Here is a 17,785-nt window from a genome sequence, read left to right as displayed (position 1 = left end):
ACTGTCTCACCACTCCAAGTTGAGGGTGGTTGAACTTGGATCTAGATCCCGAGGAGAGCCTACCCCATTCTGGGAACCACTGAGTCCCTAAAGAGTGGTCCTCCTGACAAAATGACAATTTTAAATATTTGGTCTGAGAAGGACTCACCAGGAAGGTGACATTGAAGCAAAGACCTGAAGGAAGTGAGGAAGGGAGCCAGCTTCACAAAAAGCGTTCCAGGCCAAGGGGAGAGCAAATACAAAAGGCCCTTAGAGGGAAGCCAGACTGCGTGTTTAAACAGGAAGAGGCTAGGGGCGCCTGGGTGGTGTAGTCGGTTAAGCGTCCGACTTCAGCCAGGTCACGATCTCGTGGTCCGTGAGTTCGAGCCCCGCGTCAGGCTCTGGGCTGATGGCTCAGAGCCTGGAGCCTGTTTCCGATTCCGTGTCTCCCTCTCTCTCTGCCCCTCCCCCGTTCAAGCTCTGGCTCTCTCTGTCCCCAAAAAAATAAATAAATGTTGAAAAAAAAAACTTTTAAAAAAAATAAACAGGAAGAGGCCAGTATGGCTGGAGCAGTGGGAATAAAGAGAAAAGGATAAGAAATGAGGGTATAAGAGGGACCAAACTGTGTAGGTCATTCATAAGGACTTTGGCTTTTGACTGAGTCAGACAAGACTCAATGGGAGGGTTCTAAGCTAAAGGGAAGTGATGACTGAGGTGTTAACAGGGTCTCTCTGGCTGAGTGGATGATTGTGGAGGGCAGTGGGGAAACCAGGAGGCTAGGGTGTGGGCTGCTTCTATAGCCTAGGCTGGCTGTGCCTGTGGCTTGAACCAGATGTCGAAGATTCTGGATACATTGCTTCAGGCAAAGACAAGATTTCTTGATCAGCTAGCTGTGAGGTGTGAGAAAAAGAGTCAGGGATACCTCTGTGACTAGAATAGATGTGTCACTTTCCAAGATGGGACTAATTTCTGCCAGACCCAAGCTTTTATGTTCTTAACCCCTCCTCTCTGCGATGCAGGACTTTGGTTTGAGCCTTCAGGCACCCAAATCTGTGTTAATTTGTGCCTTCTGGAGTTTGGGGAAAGACGGTAAAGAACAGGGAGGTGGGAGTCTGGATGTTCCTCACAATATGACAAATGACCCTGGGAGAAAGACTGGTTCGATTTCAAACCCCTAACAATTGATCCCATAGTAATCATGAAGAGGGTAGGGACTCGTGTTTTGTTCAGTGATGCATCCCCGACCCTTATCGAAGTACCTGGCACCGGGTAAGCGTTAAACAAGCAATACCTGCATGAATAAGGATACTTCCGCTGGGATACTTTTCCCTCGGCCCACTCTACAGATAGTCCCAGGACTCGAAACTCCTTTCCCTAGGTAAAAACAAGAGATGAGAAACTGTAACCAGGAGTCTCAAGCCCCAGGTCGGACCTTTGAAAAGCGCACGCTAGCTCACGATTGGGCCGGAAGTGATGATCAACAGGCATTCAGCCCAATAGGATTTCGGAGTTCTCCCGGATGGGCGTGGCCTTAATGGCTCCCGAGACGGCTTTTCCGCGGGCGTTCTAGCCTCGCGGAAAACTCTCACACACGCTGACTCGCTCCGCTTCCGGCCGGCCTCAATTCCGCTTCCGGTCCGACTCTGGCGTCTTTGCTGAGGGTCACATTGAGCTGCAAGGTGCTTCAGGGGTGTCTTTAGGTGAGTGTCCAGGGCTTGGGAAGCTGGGACCCTATCCTGGGGAACTGAGAAACCGGACCCTCGTTTCCCCGAGGACGAAGTGAGTTTCCGGCCCGCGGCGTCTGCCCCCCCCCCCCCCCCCCCCGGTCCCTAGGGTCCTGTTCTGTTAGTATTCGTAGCTAACGATTATTTCGGTCTTCCTTAATTAATGCCAGGTAACGTTTCACGCGACTTTATTAATTCATTTAATTTTCACTCCAGCCCTATGAGGAAAGGCCCGCAATTATCCCTTTTTGACAGTGAAGCAACTGAGGATCAGCGATATTAAGCTACTTAGCCGGCGACCGGGGTTTGGATTCCGTAGTTAGGACTGTAGTGCCCTCAATCAGCAGGCCGTAGGCAGGCGTGGCTCCCGTGGCTTGCCCGGGCCGCGGCCTGGCCTTGCACCCAGGTTTCTGGTTCCTCCTCCCTCTTGAATGTTAGAGGGCCTAAGAGTCATTCCTGAACCACCCTCCCTCCCAGGTCTCCCCCCAAAACAACACTTCAGAACAACTCTTCTTCTGTGTCCCAGCGCTGGTATTCTACGTCTCCTCCCCATGCGCCTCTACCCTTTCCCCCCAAAGATTCTGCTGTGGTGCCCCAGATCCCCACCACTACCTTGGGTCCCTTGAGTTTAACACTGGCCTGCTCACTACCTTGGGTCCCTTGAATTTACATGGGCCTTTGTAACCCCATTACTCTTTGAATTCTCTGGAATAGAGGCAGTTTCACATTCCATGGAGAAAACTGTGTGTCACCTCGTAAGAGATACAGCAGAGCTTTTTGATTCTCAGTCTGCAAAGTCCATAGAATGCAAGGTGTGCTAGTACTTGAAGGGGGGAAAATTACGTATGTATTTTAAGAAATTTAAAATTTCTTTCTTTTTAACTGTTTGTTTATTTTTGAGAGAAGCGAGCGGGGAGGGGCAGAGAGGGAGACAGAGAGTTCCAACTGATGCGGGGTTCCAACTCACCAACTATGAGATACAAACTGAGCTGAAATCAAGAGCTGGAGGCTTAACAGACTGAGCCATCCAGGCACCCCTTTATTCTTCTTAATCTCTAATTTAAATGTAGCATTTCCTTTTAAGAATGGAGGCATCAGTCTTGGTAATATTAGCATCCATCTGTCGCTTTGTCAGCAATCAAAATCACAGGTCATCTTATATCACATTATGGTTGCGGATGTCACAGAATACATCTTCACTCGTGACTACTTCAGAATTGTGGTAGTTAGTAAATCCTCTGCTACATACAACTGGTTTTCTTTATGGTCCTATGCAATCTTTTAATGCATTAAAAAATATTCTGAGAAAGGGTTCATTAGATCCCTGAGGAGTTCATGGTACCAAGGAGATTAAGAACCTCTACCGTGTAGATCTGTCAGTGATGGAGTGTGGCTCCTCCACTTGTGTGACCTTGGGAAGTCACTTGGACACCCTGTCCCTTGTCTGTGAAACAGTGATAGTAATAAGTAATAGTTCCTACCTTTTAGAGTGGCTGCAGGAGTAAAGTGTGTAGAACAGGGCTTGGCCTATACTGAGTACTCAGTGAATGTTAGCCAGTGTTATTTTGGGACGAATAAGGCCCGATTTTGCTAAGGAGTCCCATCCCCCCGCCCTGCCAAGCCCTGCTGTGACTTCCACACTTAGATGTGTGGATTTGCCCCACGCTTTACCTCTGTTTGTATATGCTGAGAGGTAGAAGGTGGTGGCTGATTCACACCTAACCTACCCCATTATTCTGTGTCTGGGTGGGCTGACCTCCCCATGCCCAGGTCCCTTAGAACTTTTGCCAACCTCCACTGCCTATGCCTCCAGGACTCAGCACCATGGCAGAAGACATCAAGACCAAAATCAAGAACTACCAGACTGCCCCTTTTGACAGCCGCTTCCCCAACCAGAACCAGACCAGGAACTGCTGGCAGAACTACCTGGGTAAGCAGGGCGTAGACGTGGGAGGGGATGCAGACCTTTTCCTGGTGCCTCACCTCATGTCACTTATCTGTTGTCTCCTACCGGATCTGTACATCCCAGGCCTCTTTTTTTGTTGTTGTGGGCATCCCACCTTGCAGGGCCCATGCCCCTCATCACAGCTGTGTTCAAGTTCCAGCATCTAGGTCAGGATCACAAACTTTGGTTCCTATAATTTTTTTTTTTTTTTTGAAGACTATTTGTGTGTATATGTGACAGACGTAACATACATAAAGGAAATATGTAAAGCATAATGTACACCTAAATGAATAATACTAAAGTGATTCCCCTGCGTAACTATAACCTGGATAAAAAATTAGATACTGGCCAGCATTCTGAGCTTCCCTGCCTACTGCATGCCTTGCCTTGAATACAGCATCCTACTCTGCCCACTAGAGATGTAACCTTGCCGACTTAAGGCAATCACATTTTGGTTTTATCACTGCTTTTAGGTTTGCCTCTTGATGAACTTTATAGACATTATACATAGTCTCGGTTTTTGAATTTCTTCATTTGGCAGTTTTGAAGATTCATCCATGCTATGATATATGGTTTGGTCATTTTCATCGTGTATAATTTTCCATAATTTATTTCTGGCCCCTTGCATGGTTTCCAGTTGGGGGCTTTTATGGATGATGATGCTATGAATGTTCTGTGTAATTTGATGTGCATATGAATGCTTTTGTTATGTAGAGAATGTGCCCAGGAGTAGAATACTTGGAGTATTTTTCTTTTTTTTAATTAATTTTCTACTTTTATTTTATTTATTTATTTTAAAGATTTTGTTTTTAAGTAATCTTTGCACCCACTGTGGGGCTCAAACTCACAGCTTCGAGATAAAGAGTTGCATGCTCTACCGACAGAGCCAGCCAGGCACCCCTTAATTGCCTACTTTTAAAGGTGTTTTTATTTTTAGTTTATTTATTTATTTTGAGAGAGAGAGCCCCAACAGGGGAGGGCCAAGAGAGAGGATCCCAGGCAGGCTCCCCACAGTTCAGCACAGATCCTGGTGGGAGAAAGGGGAGGCTCAGACTCACAAACCATAAGATCAGGACCTGAGCTGAAACCTATAGTCGAATGAATGAGCCATCCAGGCACCCCTAATTTCCTACTTTTAAAAACAAGATTATCCCCTTCCCGTCTTAGGATGCCAGCATCTTAGCATCAAGATCATCTTCCCTTTCCCTTGCCCTGGTTTTGGACTTCCATAGTCCCTGCACATGTCCCTCATGTTACCTCCTCATTCCCGACCCCAGAATTTTCAGGTCAAACAGTAGTTCTCTAGGGGCCACGAGATCAATTTGGCGAGGCATGTCTAGCCTTTTTCAGCACATTTGTAGGAATGTACATTCTTTGTCAAACGTGTGTGTGTGTGTGTGTATGCATGCATAACTGCTGTGAAGTGAAAAATATTTCTCTGAGTTTTGATCAAAAATGGGTTCCAGGGGCAACTGGGTGGCTCAGTTGGTTAAGTGTTGGGCTCTTGATTTTGGCTCAGGTCGTGATCACACAGTTTGTGAGTTGGAGCCCTGAGTTGGGCTCTTCACTGACGTCGCAGAGCCTGCTTGGGATTCTCTGTCTGTCTGTCTGTCTGTCTCTCTCTCTCTCTCTCTCTCTGCATGCTCCCCCTCCCCCACTTGTTCTCTCTCTCTCTCTCTCTCTCTCTCAAAAATAAACATTTTTAAAAAATGTGTTCCAGTCCTTGGTCTGGGCTGAACCTGAGCCCCTTTCTTCGCAGACTTCCACCGCTGTGAGAAGGCGATGACTGCTAAAGGGGGTGATGTCTCCGTGTGTGAATGGTACCGGCGTGTGTACAAGTCCCTCTGCCCCATATCCTGGGTACGTACTGCCTGCTGGGGCCCTTGGAACTTCGCTGGATGGGGTCTTAGCAGAAGGGAGTGTGGTAACTCGGTGGGGGCTCATCTGAGAGGCAGAGGAAACACAGGGCATTGCACTGTCCATGGGACTTGACCTTTGCTTTGTGGAATTGCCCTCCTTGTCTCTTTTTAATGAGACTCTCAGCCAGTCAGGACTCGCAGCTGGGGCAGCTGGGGCCGTCTCCATGCTACATCCATCTTGCTCATGCAGCCCACAAATATGCGTATGGCCGGCTCCCTGTCCCTGTGGGGCTCGCCATCTTGTGCATTTCTGGGCCTTTTATTATGAACACATTCAAATTATACATAAAAGTAGAGAGAATAATTCAGTGACCTTCCACTTATACCCACTCCCCAAATTGACTATTTTCAAGATTTTTCCACATTCCCTTCTTCTGTCCCCTTTTCTTTGCTGTAGTGTTCTGAAGGAAATCTCAAACATGTCTTTTTACCCCTACCTACTTCCATGTGCTTCTCTAGAAGATGCGGACACAGTAAGGCAATCTGGCTAGCCCTGATTGACCAGACCTTTTGTCACTATTTAATACTCTGTCACACACTTCTTTAAATAAAGAATTTATCTTTAGGGGCCCAAGTCCTTCTGATTGAGCCTCCCGCCCCCCAAATATTTATGTTTAACATTGTACTATTTCCTCAAATCAAAGATCCTCTTGACTGCAAGAAACATTGAGAAATCTTTTTTTAAAATGCCAGAAGGGAATGCAATTAATGCTAATTTCAGAGATGTTAAAATGCAAAAACCTTGTGTTTTAGGATCAAAATATGGTAGTATTACAAAAGTCATAGTGCTTATTAAAAAAAAAAAAAAAAAAGCCAAATGTGAGCAGTACAGTAAAATAAAAAGTAGAAGCCATCTTGTGCTCCCCAGTGCTCCTTCCCTGAGGTAACTAGTGTTAACTCATTCCCTTTTTCCTGTGGAGCCTCTGTATGGATGAGTCACACGACATAGTCTTTGAATTGCTTTGACTTCTCAGTGTGTCTTGAAGCCTTTTTTTATAATAATGCATACAGATCTGCCGTTTCAGGTTTTAGTAACTTTCAGATGCTTTTATTTAACTGATTCCCTTTTGATGGAGATTATGTTCTAATTTTTCAGTATATATGAAGCATCCTTGATGTACGCCTTTGGGGCTTATTTCTTGAGAACAGATTGCCTTAATGCAGTCTTCCTCAGCTTGCTTGGCTCTCCTCCCACCTCTCTGGCCACAGTGTCTCATGTGTCTTTGAATGCCCTGTGCCCTTCCAGGATTTCTCCTTGTCGCTGGGTGATCTTGGGTAGCATGATGTTGTGAATTCATAACATCCCTCCTCCAGCCTCAGAGCCTCCATCGGGTGCATGCTGGACAGAGGCCTGGGAAGCATGCTTCCGGCCCCAGTGCTGCCCTACGCCCCATTCTCCAGGACCTGGGCCTGCTCTTACCTTGGGAGCAGCAGATTGTGTGGTTCCTACCCTCAGGTGCCTGCTGTGTCTGCCCTGTTAGGGCTGAATATAAATGTATTCTGCCAAGTCCCTTTTAAACCTGGCTGCCCTGGCTTCTTTATTTTAAAAACTTGGTGAAGTAAAAACAAGTGTTTTGTTATTGCTGTTGTTGTTGTTAAATTTTTTTTTCATGTTTATTCATTTTTGAGACAGAGACAGAGCATGAGCCAGGGAGGGTCAGAGAGAGAGGGAGACCCAGAATCTGAAGTAGCCTCCAGGTTACAAGCTCTCAGCACAGAGCCCGACGAGGGGCTCAAACTCATGACCTGTGAGATCATGACCTGAGCTGAAGTCGGACACTTAACCGACAGAGCCTCCCAGGCACCCCTGTTTTGTTTTTTATGAAAAATATAACCACTTCACAAAAACTTAAAAAATAGAGAAAGGGCAGAAAAATGTTCCCCATCCTCCTGACATCCCTAATAATACTGTCGCATTTCCAGGTGTTTCCTGTGTATTATTTTCAATTAGTCTCTAATCCCAGTATGTGTATTTTGGAAGGGCATTTAAAACATTTTTTCCAACCATGTTTTATTTTCCAGGTTAAAAAATCTTGAGTTTCTCTATGAAAAAATAACACTGACTTTTGTGGAATCTTCAAAACAGGAGATTTATGTAATGTAGAAAGTGAAAGCCCCCGAGCCATTCCCTTCTGATCCTAAAGTTAACTTTCCTTAGTCATTTGGCACAAATCTTTTACTTCCTTTTCTGTGTGCTAATGTGTGTGTATGTGTAGATACGTGGTTATCTACTTTTTAATGCTAATATGGGTCATACTCCTGACACTGTTTTGTGCTTTGCTTTTTTTACTTAACATGCATTGTGTACCTACTTCCATGTCAGTACAATCTGCTCACTTATTGGGCAGCCATCATCTTAATAGTTATAAAATATTTCCTTCCCTTTTAGCTGGATTCACATCTTTTCACTATTTTAAATGATACTTCAGTGTACATTTCCATTCCGGGAAATGTTTTCTCCTCTATTTGAATGGTTCCCTTAGTTTCCTTTCCATGAAGTGGGATTATTGGGCAAAGTGAAATTTCCAAGTTATCAGACCAACCTGATCCTTTAAAAAGAGATGGAGAGGAGCGTAAGGGGCATTAAAGAATCTACTCCTGAAATCATTGTTTCATATGCTAACTAATTTGGATGTATATTTTTTAAAAATATAATAAAATTTTTAAAAAAAGGAGATGGAGAGGGGCGCCTGGATGACTCAGTTGGTTAAGCGTTCAACTTTGACTCAAGTCATGATCTCATGGTTCCTGGGCTCGAGCCCTGCATCGGGCTCTGTGCTGACAGTGCAGAGCCTAGAGCCTGCTTCAGATTCTGTGTCTCCCTCTCTCTCTCTGCCCCTTGCCCACTTGAGCTCTATCTCTGTCTCTCAAAAATAAACATTTTTTAAAAAGAGAGAGATGGAGAGAGGGTCAGTCCCAGCGACTGAGAAGTTCACTCATAAAGTACTGTGGACCGTGGACAGTACAAGTCCAGTATGAGGGAATCCAGATGAGCGTTGACCTGAAAAGATGTCCATCTCCACTCAAGTCATCAGGAAAACACAGCTTAAAACAACAGAGAGAAGCTTGTTTTTACCTTGCATTCTGGTGCAAGAATTATAAAGATGGACAGTGCTAAGTGTTAGTTGTTCTATAAATTGGTACAATCTCTTTTGAGGTCAGTTTGGCAGGATCTTTCAAAATGGAAAAAAACATACATGTGGCAGTTTTACATCTAGACCTACAAAGATGCTCCTGTGTGAGGATCTTCATTGCAGAGTTGTTTGTAATTCAGAAACAACCCGAGCTAGATAAATGTTGGTACATTTATCTTGATCTTTGTGACAGAAAACAGAAAGAGCTCTAAGACTTGTGGGAAAAGCAAGTTGCAGGACAATATGTAGTGTGGCCCAATTTGTCTGTATGTTTTTTAAAGTACAGGGGCGCCTGGGTGGCGCAGTCGGTTGAGCGTCCGACTTCAGCCAGGTCACGATCTCGCGGTCCGGGAGTTCGAGCCCCGCGTCGGACTCTGGGCTGACGGCTCGGAGCCTGGAGCCTGTTTCCGATTCTGTGTCTCCCTCTCTCTCTGCCCCTCCCCGTTCATGCTCTGTCTCTCTCTGTCCCAAAAATAAATAAACGTTGAAAAAAAAAATTAAAAAAAAAATAAAGTACAGAGTATTCATGATACATGGTGTGTAAGTATGTAAATAAAATACACATCACTTAACTATAAGCCAGCTCATTTGTAAGCACTTGATATCTTCTAAGGGCAAACGTGCTGAAAAACAGGATGAGATGGAGACTGTTATCGCTATCCTCATTTCTTTTTAATGTTTTATTTATTTTTTGGAGACAGCGCGGGCAGGGGAGGGGCAGAGAGAGGGAGACACAGAATCCGAAGCAGGCTCCAGGCTCCTTGCTGTCAGCACAGAGCCCAGTGCAGGGCTCGAACCCACAAACCATGAGATCATGACCTGAGCTGAAGTCAGACGCTTAACCGACTGAGCCACCCAGGTGCCCCTCACTGTCCTCATTTTATACAATTAAAAACTGAGGCCCTGAGGGGTGCCTGGGTGGCTCAGTCTGTCGCGCATCCAGGTCTTGATTTTGGCTCAGGTCATGATCTCGTGGTTTCGTGAGTTCAAACCCAGTATCCAGTTCTGTGCTGGGCGTGGAGCCTACTTAAGATTCTTTCTCTCTCCCTCTGCCTCCCTCCCCACCTTGTGTGTTCTCTCTCTCTTTCTCAAAATAAAAATTTAAAATAAAAAAAAAAAAAAAACCAGGCCCTGAAAGATTAAGTAATTTGCCCGAGGTGTCACAGTTAGGAATTCAGACTCAGTCTTCCTTATTATCCGTGCTTTGGTCTACTGCCTCTAATACATGGCATATATATGTGAGTGTGAGGGTGTGTGTGTATCAGTGGTTGTGCTTCTGACTGCCTGTAGGAAGGTCCACAGGTTGCAGAGTGTTTCTTCTAGGGAGTGTTAACAGTTTGATACGGGCCTTTCTGTTATTTTTTATATGCCTATATGCGTACATCTGTGATCAGCAGGATCACACTCTGTATTCAGTTTTGCACCTTTTTGCACTTGGGAGGTCCACTCGTGCCAGGGCGTAGATGAGCCTCTTTTTTGTCTCGCAGCTGCCTAGTGTTCTTTCCTGTATTCTGACAACCATCACTGAGTGTTAACTCTGGGGTTCCTGAAATACGGCACAGCCGTACTCTTGAACCTCTTTACAGTCACACATCTCCCCAGGGACAGCCCTGCAGTGAATGTGGGATTTTTCTGCATGTTACTCGCCCCCCTCCAACCCTCACTCCTGAAATAGTGGCAGTACTGGGCTTACTTGTTGACGACTGAGCAGGTGAGCAAAGTGAGGAAGACCAAGGTCACTCATCTGGTTTCCCCACAGGGGAAGGGAGTAACATTGGCTGTGTTTCCACAGGTGGCAGCCTGGGACGATCGCCGGGCGGAAGGCACGTTTCCTGGGAAGATCTGAACTGGCTCCACCCACCTCTCCTCTGTACTCCATCCTTCTCCTAGGGCAGTGAAGGGGGACCTGGGTACATGGTGATCCCCACCCTGGGATCCTGAAGCATGGCTTAACTAATAATAAATACTCATTGGAAAAGTGTAAGACTGTGTATGTGTGAAAGAGCTGGATGATCGGGCAAGAAGCTGGGGTAGAATTAGTACCTTGACCAGTAAGAGGGGCTTCAGGGTGATTGGTTTTTTTCTGTTTTGTTTTGTTTTGTTTTATGTTATGTTATTAAACGACTGCCTTCTCTATACCAGACAGTAGAGTGAGTTGATTATACAAAATAGCCTCGAGCCCCCATACATGCTAAAATTTATCTGATTATTCCTTTATTATCTATATAATTACAAGAAACTTTTTTTATGTAATTTTTGAACCATGTGAAAACAGTATAATAAAAACTTGTGTGTACCCATCACCTAGTTTTAACAGTTATCAACAGAATACCAATCAGTTTCATCTCTAATTATTCCCCTCCCCCCTAGGTGATTTTAAAGCAAATCCTGGAGATTTATCCAGAGATAAGTATATGTATCTCTTAGAGATGCAGATTTATTTTACACATGATTACACTGCCATGAATTACATCTAAGATATTAACGGTACACTTTTAATATCGTCTGATCAGTTTTCTTCACTGTGGAATTTCTCCCTCTGTTTTGGTCCTCCTTTTTCATGTTGATCGTGGTGATGATTGGAGGTCGTTTTAAGCAGGCCAGATGAACATTTTTTCTTGCTGCCTCCAAAGGAATTGCCACACAATAGTCCAGAATATCACCCACCAGATTTGTCAGCAGGGAGCTCCTGAGACAGTTGACTCGCTTAGAGCACCAGGTTGTGGCTGAATTGGTGTTTCCTCAAGACCACTCAAGTGGTTGAGAGACAGACTTACCTGAAGCATATTTGGGCGAGCAGAGAGAGGATTCTTGCATTGAGGGAAAATGGCCTAGGGAGGGGTCTTCTGAAATGGCTGCCTATGAGGAGGAGAGGCTCTAAACAGAGGATCCTCATCTGTGCCCAGGGACTTTGAGGAACTGTAGCTTATGTCATGTGTTGGAAATAAGAAAGAACTTAAACATGGTGAGAATTTCAAGTGAATCAGGATGTCCAGAGAAAAGTCCAGATGTAGGACTCACTCTGACCCCAGATGCCCAATTCTGTCTGGAGGCAACTACCATCAGCAGTTTCCCATGCATTCTTCCAGAGACTGCCCACACATCTAGAAGTATTTATATGTGTATATATAAATATATATACTTGATATGTATTTGATTTGGTAAAGCTTTGATCTGGTTCTATTTCCTCTCTGATCCACCACTTCTTGTTTGCTCCTGCAGTTCCTGCCAAGCTGGCCTTCTCAGTGTGACAGGAACTGTGAGCAAACCAGAAGTGTCAGCATATGCCAGGCTGGCTCCAACCTCAAGGCCTTTGCACTTGCTGTTTGCCCTGCCTGGAATGCCTTTCCACCATGTATCCACCAGGTCTTCCTCACATACAACTTAGGCCCTCCCTTGATCTCTTGACCTACAGTTTCAACCCCCATACACAATGTTTGCAGCCCTTGACTCCTTTTGTTTCATAAGCACTTAACCACTAACATTCCCTATGTTTTACTTAATTCATCCTTGATAATTTCCCCCCTCCACACACACTGGAATGTAATTTCCATGAGGGCAGGGATTTTTTAAAATATGTATTCCCTCTTTAAATACTTTATTATGAAAAATTTCAAGCATACAGAAAAAGTGGACATCTGTATAATTGCTATCATACCCACCACTTAAATTTAACAATTGTTAATATTGTGTCATATTTACTTTGTGTCTACATATTCTTTTTACTGAACCAATGAAAAGTGCAGTTGGAAGAGTGCCTGGATGGCTCAGTCAAGCATCCGACTTTAGCTCAGGTCATGATCTCACGGTTCATGGTTTAGAGCCCCACATCAGGCTCTGCTGACAGCTCAGAGCCTGGAGCCTGCTTCAGGTTCTGTGTCTCTCTTTTTACCCCTCCTCCACTCACGCTCTCTCTCAAAAATGAATAAACATTAAAAAAAAAATTTTTTTTAATAAAAGTACAGTAGGCCCTCAGGCAAGGTGAGGGTTAGGAATGCCGACAATCCATGTATTAAAAAAAAAAAAAATCTATAACTTTTGACTTCCCACAAACCTAGCTACTAATAGCCTACTACTGACTGGAAGCCTTTCTGATAACAGAAATAGTCGATTAACACTCGATTATTTTCTATGTTCTATGTATTATATACTATCCTTACAATAAAGTAAGCTAGAGAGAAGAAAATGTTATTTAAAAACCATAAGAAAGAGAAAATACATTTACAGTACTGCACGTATATGTAAATCTGCTCGTAAGTGGACCCTTGCAATTCAAATATGTCTTGGTTCAAGAGTAACTAATTTCCAAACATCTTGACACTTCAGTCCTAAGCACTTAAGTATGTATCTCTGAAAAATGACGCGTTCCTTCATACCATGATCACTTGTAAGAAAAACTAACATTAATTCTCTAATGTCTGATATTCCGATTTCCCGAATTGTACCCCAAAAGTCTTCTATACTGTTGTTTGTGTTTTGTTCCAGGATCCAATGAAAGTTCAAATTCTACGTTGGTTTTTTAGGTCTCTAATGTCTTTTTAAATTCTACAGTAGCCTCCCTGCTCCACCCCACCCAGTTTTATAAGACGGGACTTTTTTTTAAGAGGCCAGGCCAGCTGTCTTGTAGAATGTCCCCCACTCTGGATTTGCCTAATTGTTTTCTCGTGGTGTCAATTAACTTCTGCCATCTTCTGGAGATCTTACAAACTGGAAGTTTGCTCTAAAGGCCTGATTAGGTGCAGGTTAAGTACTTTTTACAAGAATCCTTCCTATGTATCTGACTTCTTGCTTCCCGTCAGGAGGTGCTTGGTGCCATGTCGCCCCAATAGTGCCGGTCAAGTCTAATCCCTGGGAATGGTGATGGCCACCAGGTGTCTCCTCCAGAAAGATGTTATCCCTTTTCATCACAGGCAGATGACCTGTTGGGTGGTGCTGTGATGAATCGTTCTGCCATGGCACCTCCACAACCTTGCACATCTCCACGTAAGCCACACAGGGAAAACTTAACTGTGATCTGACCCGAACTTTGGCAGAAGGCCTGCTGACTCCGGAAACAAAGATGAGTGGTCTTGTGAAGAGCTGCCTTGAGGCAGTTTCTCATCCACTTCCGTCTCTTTTTTAATGTTTATTTCTGAGAGAGAGAGAGAGAGAGAGAGAGAGAGAGAGAGAGAGAGTGCAAGCAGGGGAGGGGCAGAGAGAGGGAGACACAAAATCTGAAGCAGGCTCCAGGCTCTGAGCTGTCAGCACAGAGCCCAATGTGGAGTTTGAACCATGAACCATGAGATCATGACCTGAGCCGAAGGTGGATGCTCGACTGATGGCCACACAGCCGCCCCCCCCCCGCCCCCACCTCCGTCTCTTGCAGGAGACTGCTACAAGACCATTTCTCGTCCACCTCCCTTGTTTCCATTCAGCATAGGACTTTCTTCCTCACCCTTCCGTAGAGCTGCTCGCTATAAAACGACTCTGAAGCTCCCATGCTGAGCACCTTACCTGCCTTATCTCTGGCCTAACAACTCGAGCTAAAAATTTTATTATGACCCCTACTATACAAGTGAGGAAACTGACACTTCCAGCCCTCTGCCAGTTGACGTGGCTGTGGATTTCCTTTTCGTGTGTCTGGACAGGAGAGCGTTCAGTGCAGAAAACCGAAACCTCCCAAAGCATATTAAGTAGAAAGAGACTTACTATGAGGAAATTGGATATAGTATCACAACCTTACTTCATTATATTTAACTCAACACGAGCCTACATTTCACAGTTTTGTTGTTGTTTTTTTTATGTTTATTTTTGAGAGCATGAATGGGGAGGTGCAGAGGACAGCATCTGAAGTTGGCTCTGCGTTGACAGCAGAGAGCCCGAAGTGGGGCTCACGAACCTGAGCTAAAGTCGGATGCTCAAACGACTGAGCCACCCAGGTGCTCCAATATTTCTTATCTTTAAGTAATCTCTATACCCACCATGGGGCTTGAATTCACAACCCCAAGATCAAGAGTCACAGGCTCCACCAACTGACCCAGTCAGGCACCCCAAACATTTTTAATGACATTTATGAGACCGTTGGAAATTTGAATACTGACTGAATATTTTAGTCTGTTAAGGAGTTATTGTTAATTTTTTAGGTGTGATGACGATACTGAGGTTGTGTTTTAAGCTTTTCTTTTTTAGAGATACTTCCTGAGTATACTGAATACTGACATATTTATGGTTTCCAAAAATGCTTAAAATTGGATCAAAACTCCTTAGCAGTTGGAAGACCAAGAGAAGCGGGCTCTAGCCTGGGTTTGCAGAAATGACTCTCAAGAAAATACTCAAGGGGCGTCTGGGTGGCTCAGTCAGTTATATGTCTGACTACAGCTCAGGTCATGATCTCACGGTTCGTGAGTTTGAGCCCCACATCAGGCTCCGGGCCGTGGAGCCTACTTCAGTTTCTGTGTCTCCCTTTCTCTCTCTGTCCCTACCCTGATCGCTCGCTCCCACTCTCCCTCTCTCTCTCTCTCTCTGTCTCTCTCTCTCTCCCTCTCCCTCTCTCTCTCTCTCAGAAAATGAATAAAACATTTTTTAAAAATTAAAAAAAAAAAATACTCAAGCACAGGCATGCTACAGGGCCCAGCTACCCCTCCTATAATTGAGAAGTTGAGGAATCAGGCAGTGCCTACTGGTGCCATGAACATGCTATTACAACTGCTCCAGGAGCAAGAGCCCACCATTCCCATGGCTGCTACATGGCATAAAGCTGGAGCCAGGGTAGGGGTGTCTAGGACAGTGCTTGGAAAATACCTCAAGCAGAAGGGGGTTACCCTGCCTTACTGCCACTCCCCCGTACTCCCAATCTTAGGGGCTTTCACTGCCAGAACGAATTGGACACCCTGAACTCTAAGTGAAGTTGAGCCCAGGTAACCTTTTTTCCTCCAGCTTTACATATTGTGTAAGTTTATGCTGTACAACATAATGATTTGATTCATGTACGTATTACAAAATGATTACCATTGGGGCGCCTGGGTGGCGCAGTCGGTTAAGTGTCCGACTTCAGCCAGGTCGCGATCTCGCGGTCCGTGAGTTCGAGCCCCGCGTGGGGCTCTGGGCTGATGGCTCAGAGCCTGGAGCCTGTTTCCGATTCTGTGTCTCCCTCTCTCTCTGCCCCTCCCCCGTTCATGCTCTGTCTCTCTCTGTCCCAAAAGTAAATAAATGTTGAAAAAAAACATTAAAAAAAAATGATTACCATAATAAGGTTGGTTAATACATCCATCACCTCACGTAATTACTTTTTTTTTGAGAGAGAGGGAGATCTGGAGAAGCAGGGCTCACCCAAAGCAGGGCTGGACCTCATTAACTGTGAGATCATGACCTGAGCCAAAGTCAGATGCTTAACCAACTGAGCCACCCAGACGCCCGCTCACATAATCACTTTGTGTGTGTGTGTGTGTGTGTGTGTGTGTGTGTGTGTGTGTATTCATGTGGCGAGAATATAGAAAATTTACTCTTAGCAACTTTTAGGCACATAATACAGTGTCGTTAACCATCATCACTATGCTGTACATTAGAATCCCAGAACTTTCTTCAATTTATAACTGTAAGTTTGTACCCTTTGACCAGTATTTCCCCATTCCCTGCCCCTGCCCCTGCCCCCAAACCCCTACCAGCCCCTGGCAGCCACCATTCTATTCTGTTCCTATGAGCTTTTGTAGATGGTACACATAAGTGATACCAGGCAGTATTTGTCTTTGTCTGGCTTGTTTCACTTAGTACAGTGCCCTCAGGGATCACCCATGTTGTCACAAGTAGATTTCCTTCTTTTTAAAGACTGGGTGGTATTCATGCGTGTGTGTGTGTGTGTGTGTGTGTGTGTGTGTGTGTGCGCGCGCACTACATTTTCTTACCCATTTATCAGTCTACGGACACTTAGGTTGTTTCCATACTTGGCTATTATCAATAGTGCTGCAGTCAACATGGGCGTGCAGATAGCTGTTCGAGATCTAGTGATTTCATTTGCTTTGGATATATATCCACAAGTGATGTTGCTGGCTTATATGGTAGTTCTATTTTTAACTTGAACTTTCTTACTGTTTCCACGGTGGCTGTACCAGTTTACAGTCCCACCAACAGTGTGCAAGGGTTCTCTTTTCTCTACATCCTTGCCATTATTGGCTATCTCTTATCTTTTTTATCATAGTCATTCTAACAGGTGTGAAGTGATATCTCATTGTGGCTTTGGTTTGTGTTTCCCTGGTCATTAGTGATGTTGAGCACCTTTTCATGTAACTTGGCCATTTGCATGTGTTCTTTGGAGAAATATCTATTCAGGTCTTGCCTGTTTTTAAATTGGGGTTTTGTTGGCGGCGGGGGGGGGGGGTTGTTGCTTGCTCGCTTGCTTGGTTGCTTGGTTGGTTTTTTTGCTATGGAGCAGTATGAGTTTGTTACATATTTTGGATGTTAACTCCAAGATATGTGGTTTGCAAGTACTTTCTCCCATTTCATAGGTTTCCTTTTCATTTTGTTGACAGTTTCCTTTGCTGTAAAGAAGAAGAACTGGGTTTGATGTAATCCCAGTTGCTTATTTCTGCTTTTGTTGCCCTTGCTTTTGGTGTCAAATCCAAAAAGTCATTGCCAAGGTCAACATCAGGGAACTTATTCCTGTTTTCTTCCAGGAGTTTTATGGTTTTAGGTCTCATGTTTAAGTCTTTAATCCGCTTGAGCGGATATGTGTGGTGTAAGATAGGGTTCCAGTTTTTTGCATGCTGCTCGCAAGTTTTCCCAGCACCATTCATGCAAGAGCCTGTACTTTCCTCATTATAAATTTTTGGCTCCTTTGTCAAAAATTAATTGACAGTATATGCACAGGTTTATTTCTGGGCACTCTGTTCTGTTTCATTGATCTGTGTGTCTTTTTTTAATGCCAGTACCATACTGTTTTGATCACTTATAGCTTTGTGATATAGTTTGAAATCAGGAAGTGTGATGCCTTCAGCTGTATTCTTTTCAGTCTTACTTGGGCTATTCTGGTCTTTTATGGTTCCATACAAATTTTAGGATTGTTTTCTCTATTTTTGTAAAAAATGCCATTGGAATTTTGGTAGGGATTAC

The 17,785-nt window shown here is 44.5% G+C and overlaps 1 protein-coding gene across 2 annotated transcripts; it reads left to right on the top strand.

Annotated features, from left to right (window-relative positions):
- Positions 1 to 1,547: 1,547 nt before the first annotated feature.
- Positions 1,548 to 10,685, top strand: LOC122495060 (cytochrome c oxidase subunit 6B1). Of its 2 annotated transcripts, none has more exons than XM_043600778.1 (4): positions 1,548 to 1,679; positions 3,517 to 3,633; positions 5,408 to 5,508; positions 10,494 to 10,685. In XM_043600778.1, the coding sequence occupies exons 2-4, from the start codon at positions 3,528 to 3,530 to the stop codon at positions 10,545 to 10,547; spliced, it is 261 nt and encodes an 86-aa protein (XP_043456713.1). In that variant the 5' UTR covers positions 1,548 to 1,679; positions 3,517 to 3,527; the 3' UTR covers positions 10,548 to 10,685. The 2 variants fall into 2 exon arrangements, with proteins under 2 accessions (XP_043456713.1, XP_043456714.1); XM_043600779.1 differs by having other exon boundaries at positions 1,604 to 1,758.
- Positions 10,686 to 17,785: the final 7,100 nt, after the last annotated feature.

Source organism: Prionailurus bengalensis, chromosome E2 (genome assembly GCF_016509475.1).
Source record: "Prionailurus bengalensis isolate Pbe53 chromosome E2, Fcat_Pben_1.1_paternal_pri, whole genome shotgun sequence".
In the NCBI taxonomy this organism is placed as follows: domain Eukaryota; kingdom Metazoa; phylum Chordata; class Mammalia; order Carnivora; family Felidae; genus Prionailurus; species Prionailurus bengalensis.
This window is presented reverse-complemented; position numbering and strand designations above follow the sequence as displayed.

Bases quoted from the DNA above. Each gene is read 5' to 3' on its own strand.
- LOC122495060 (XM_043600778.1), top strand. From the start codon at position 3,528: ATGGCAGAAGACATCAAGACCAAAATCAAGAACTACCAGACTGCCCCT. The intron at 3,634-5,407 runs GTAAGCAGGGCG...CTTTCTTCGCAG, and splicing joins CTGCTGGCAGAACTACCTGG to ACTTCCACCGCTGTGAGAAG. The intron at 5,509-10,493 runs GTACGTACTGCC...GTGTTTCCACAG, and splicing joins CCCTCTGCCCCATATCCTGG to GTGGCAGCCTGGGACGATCG.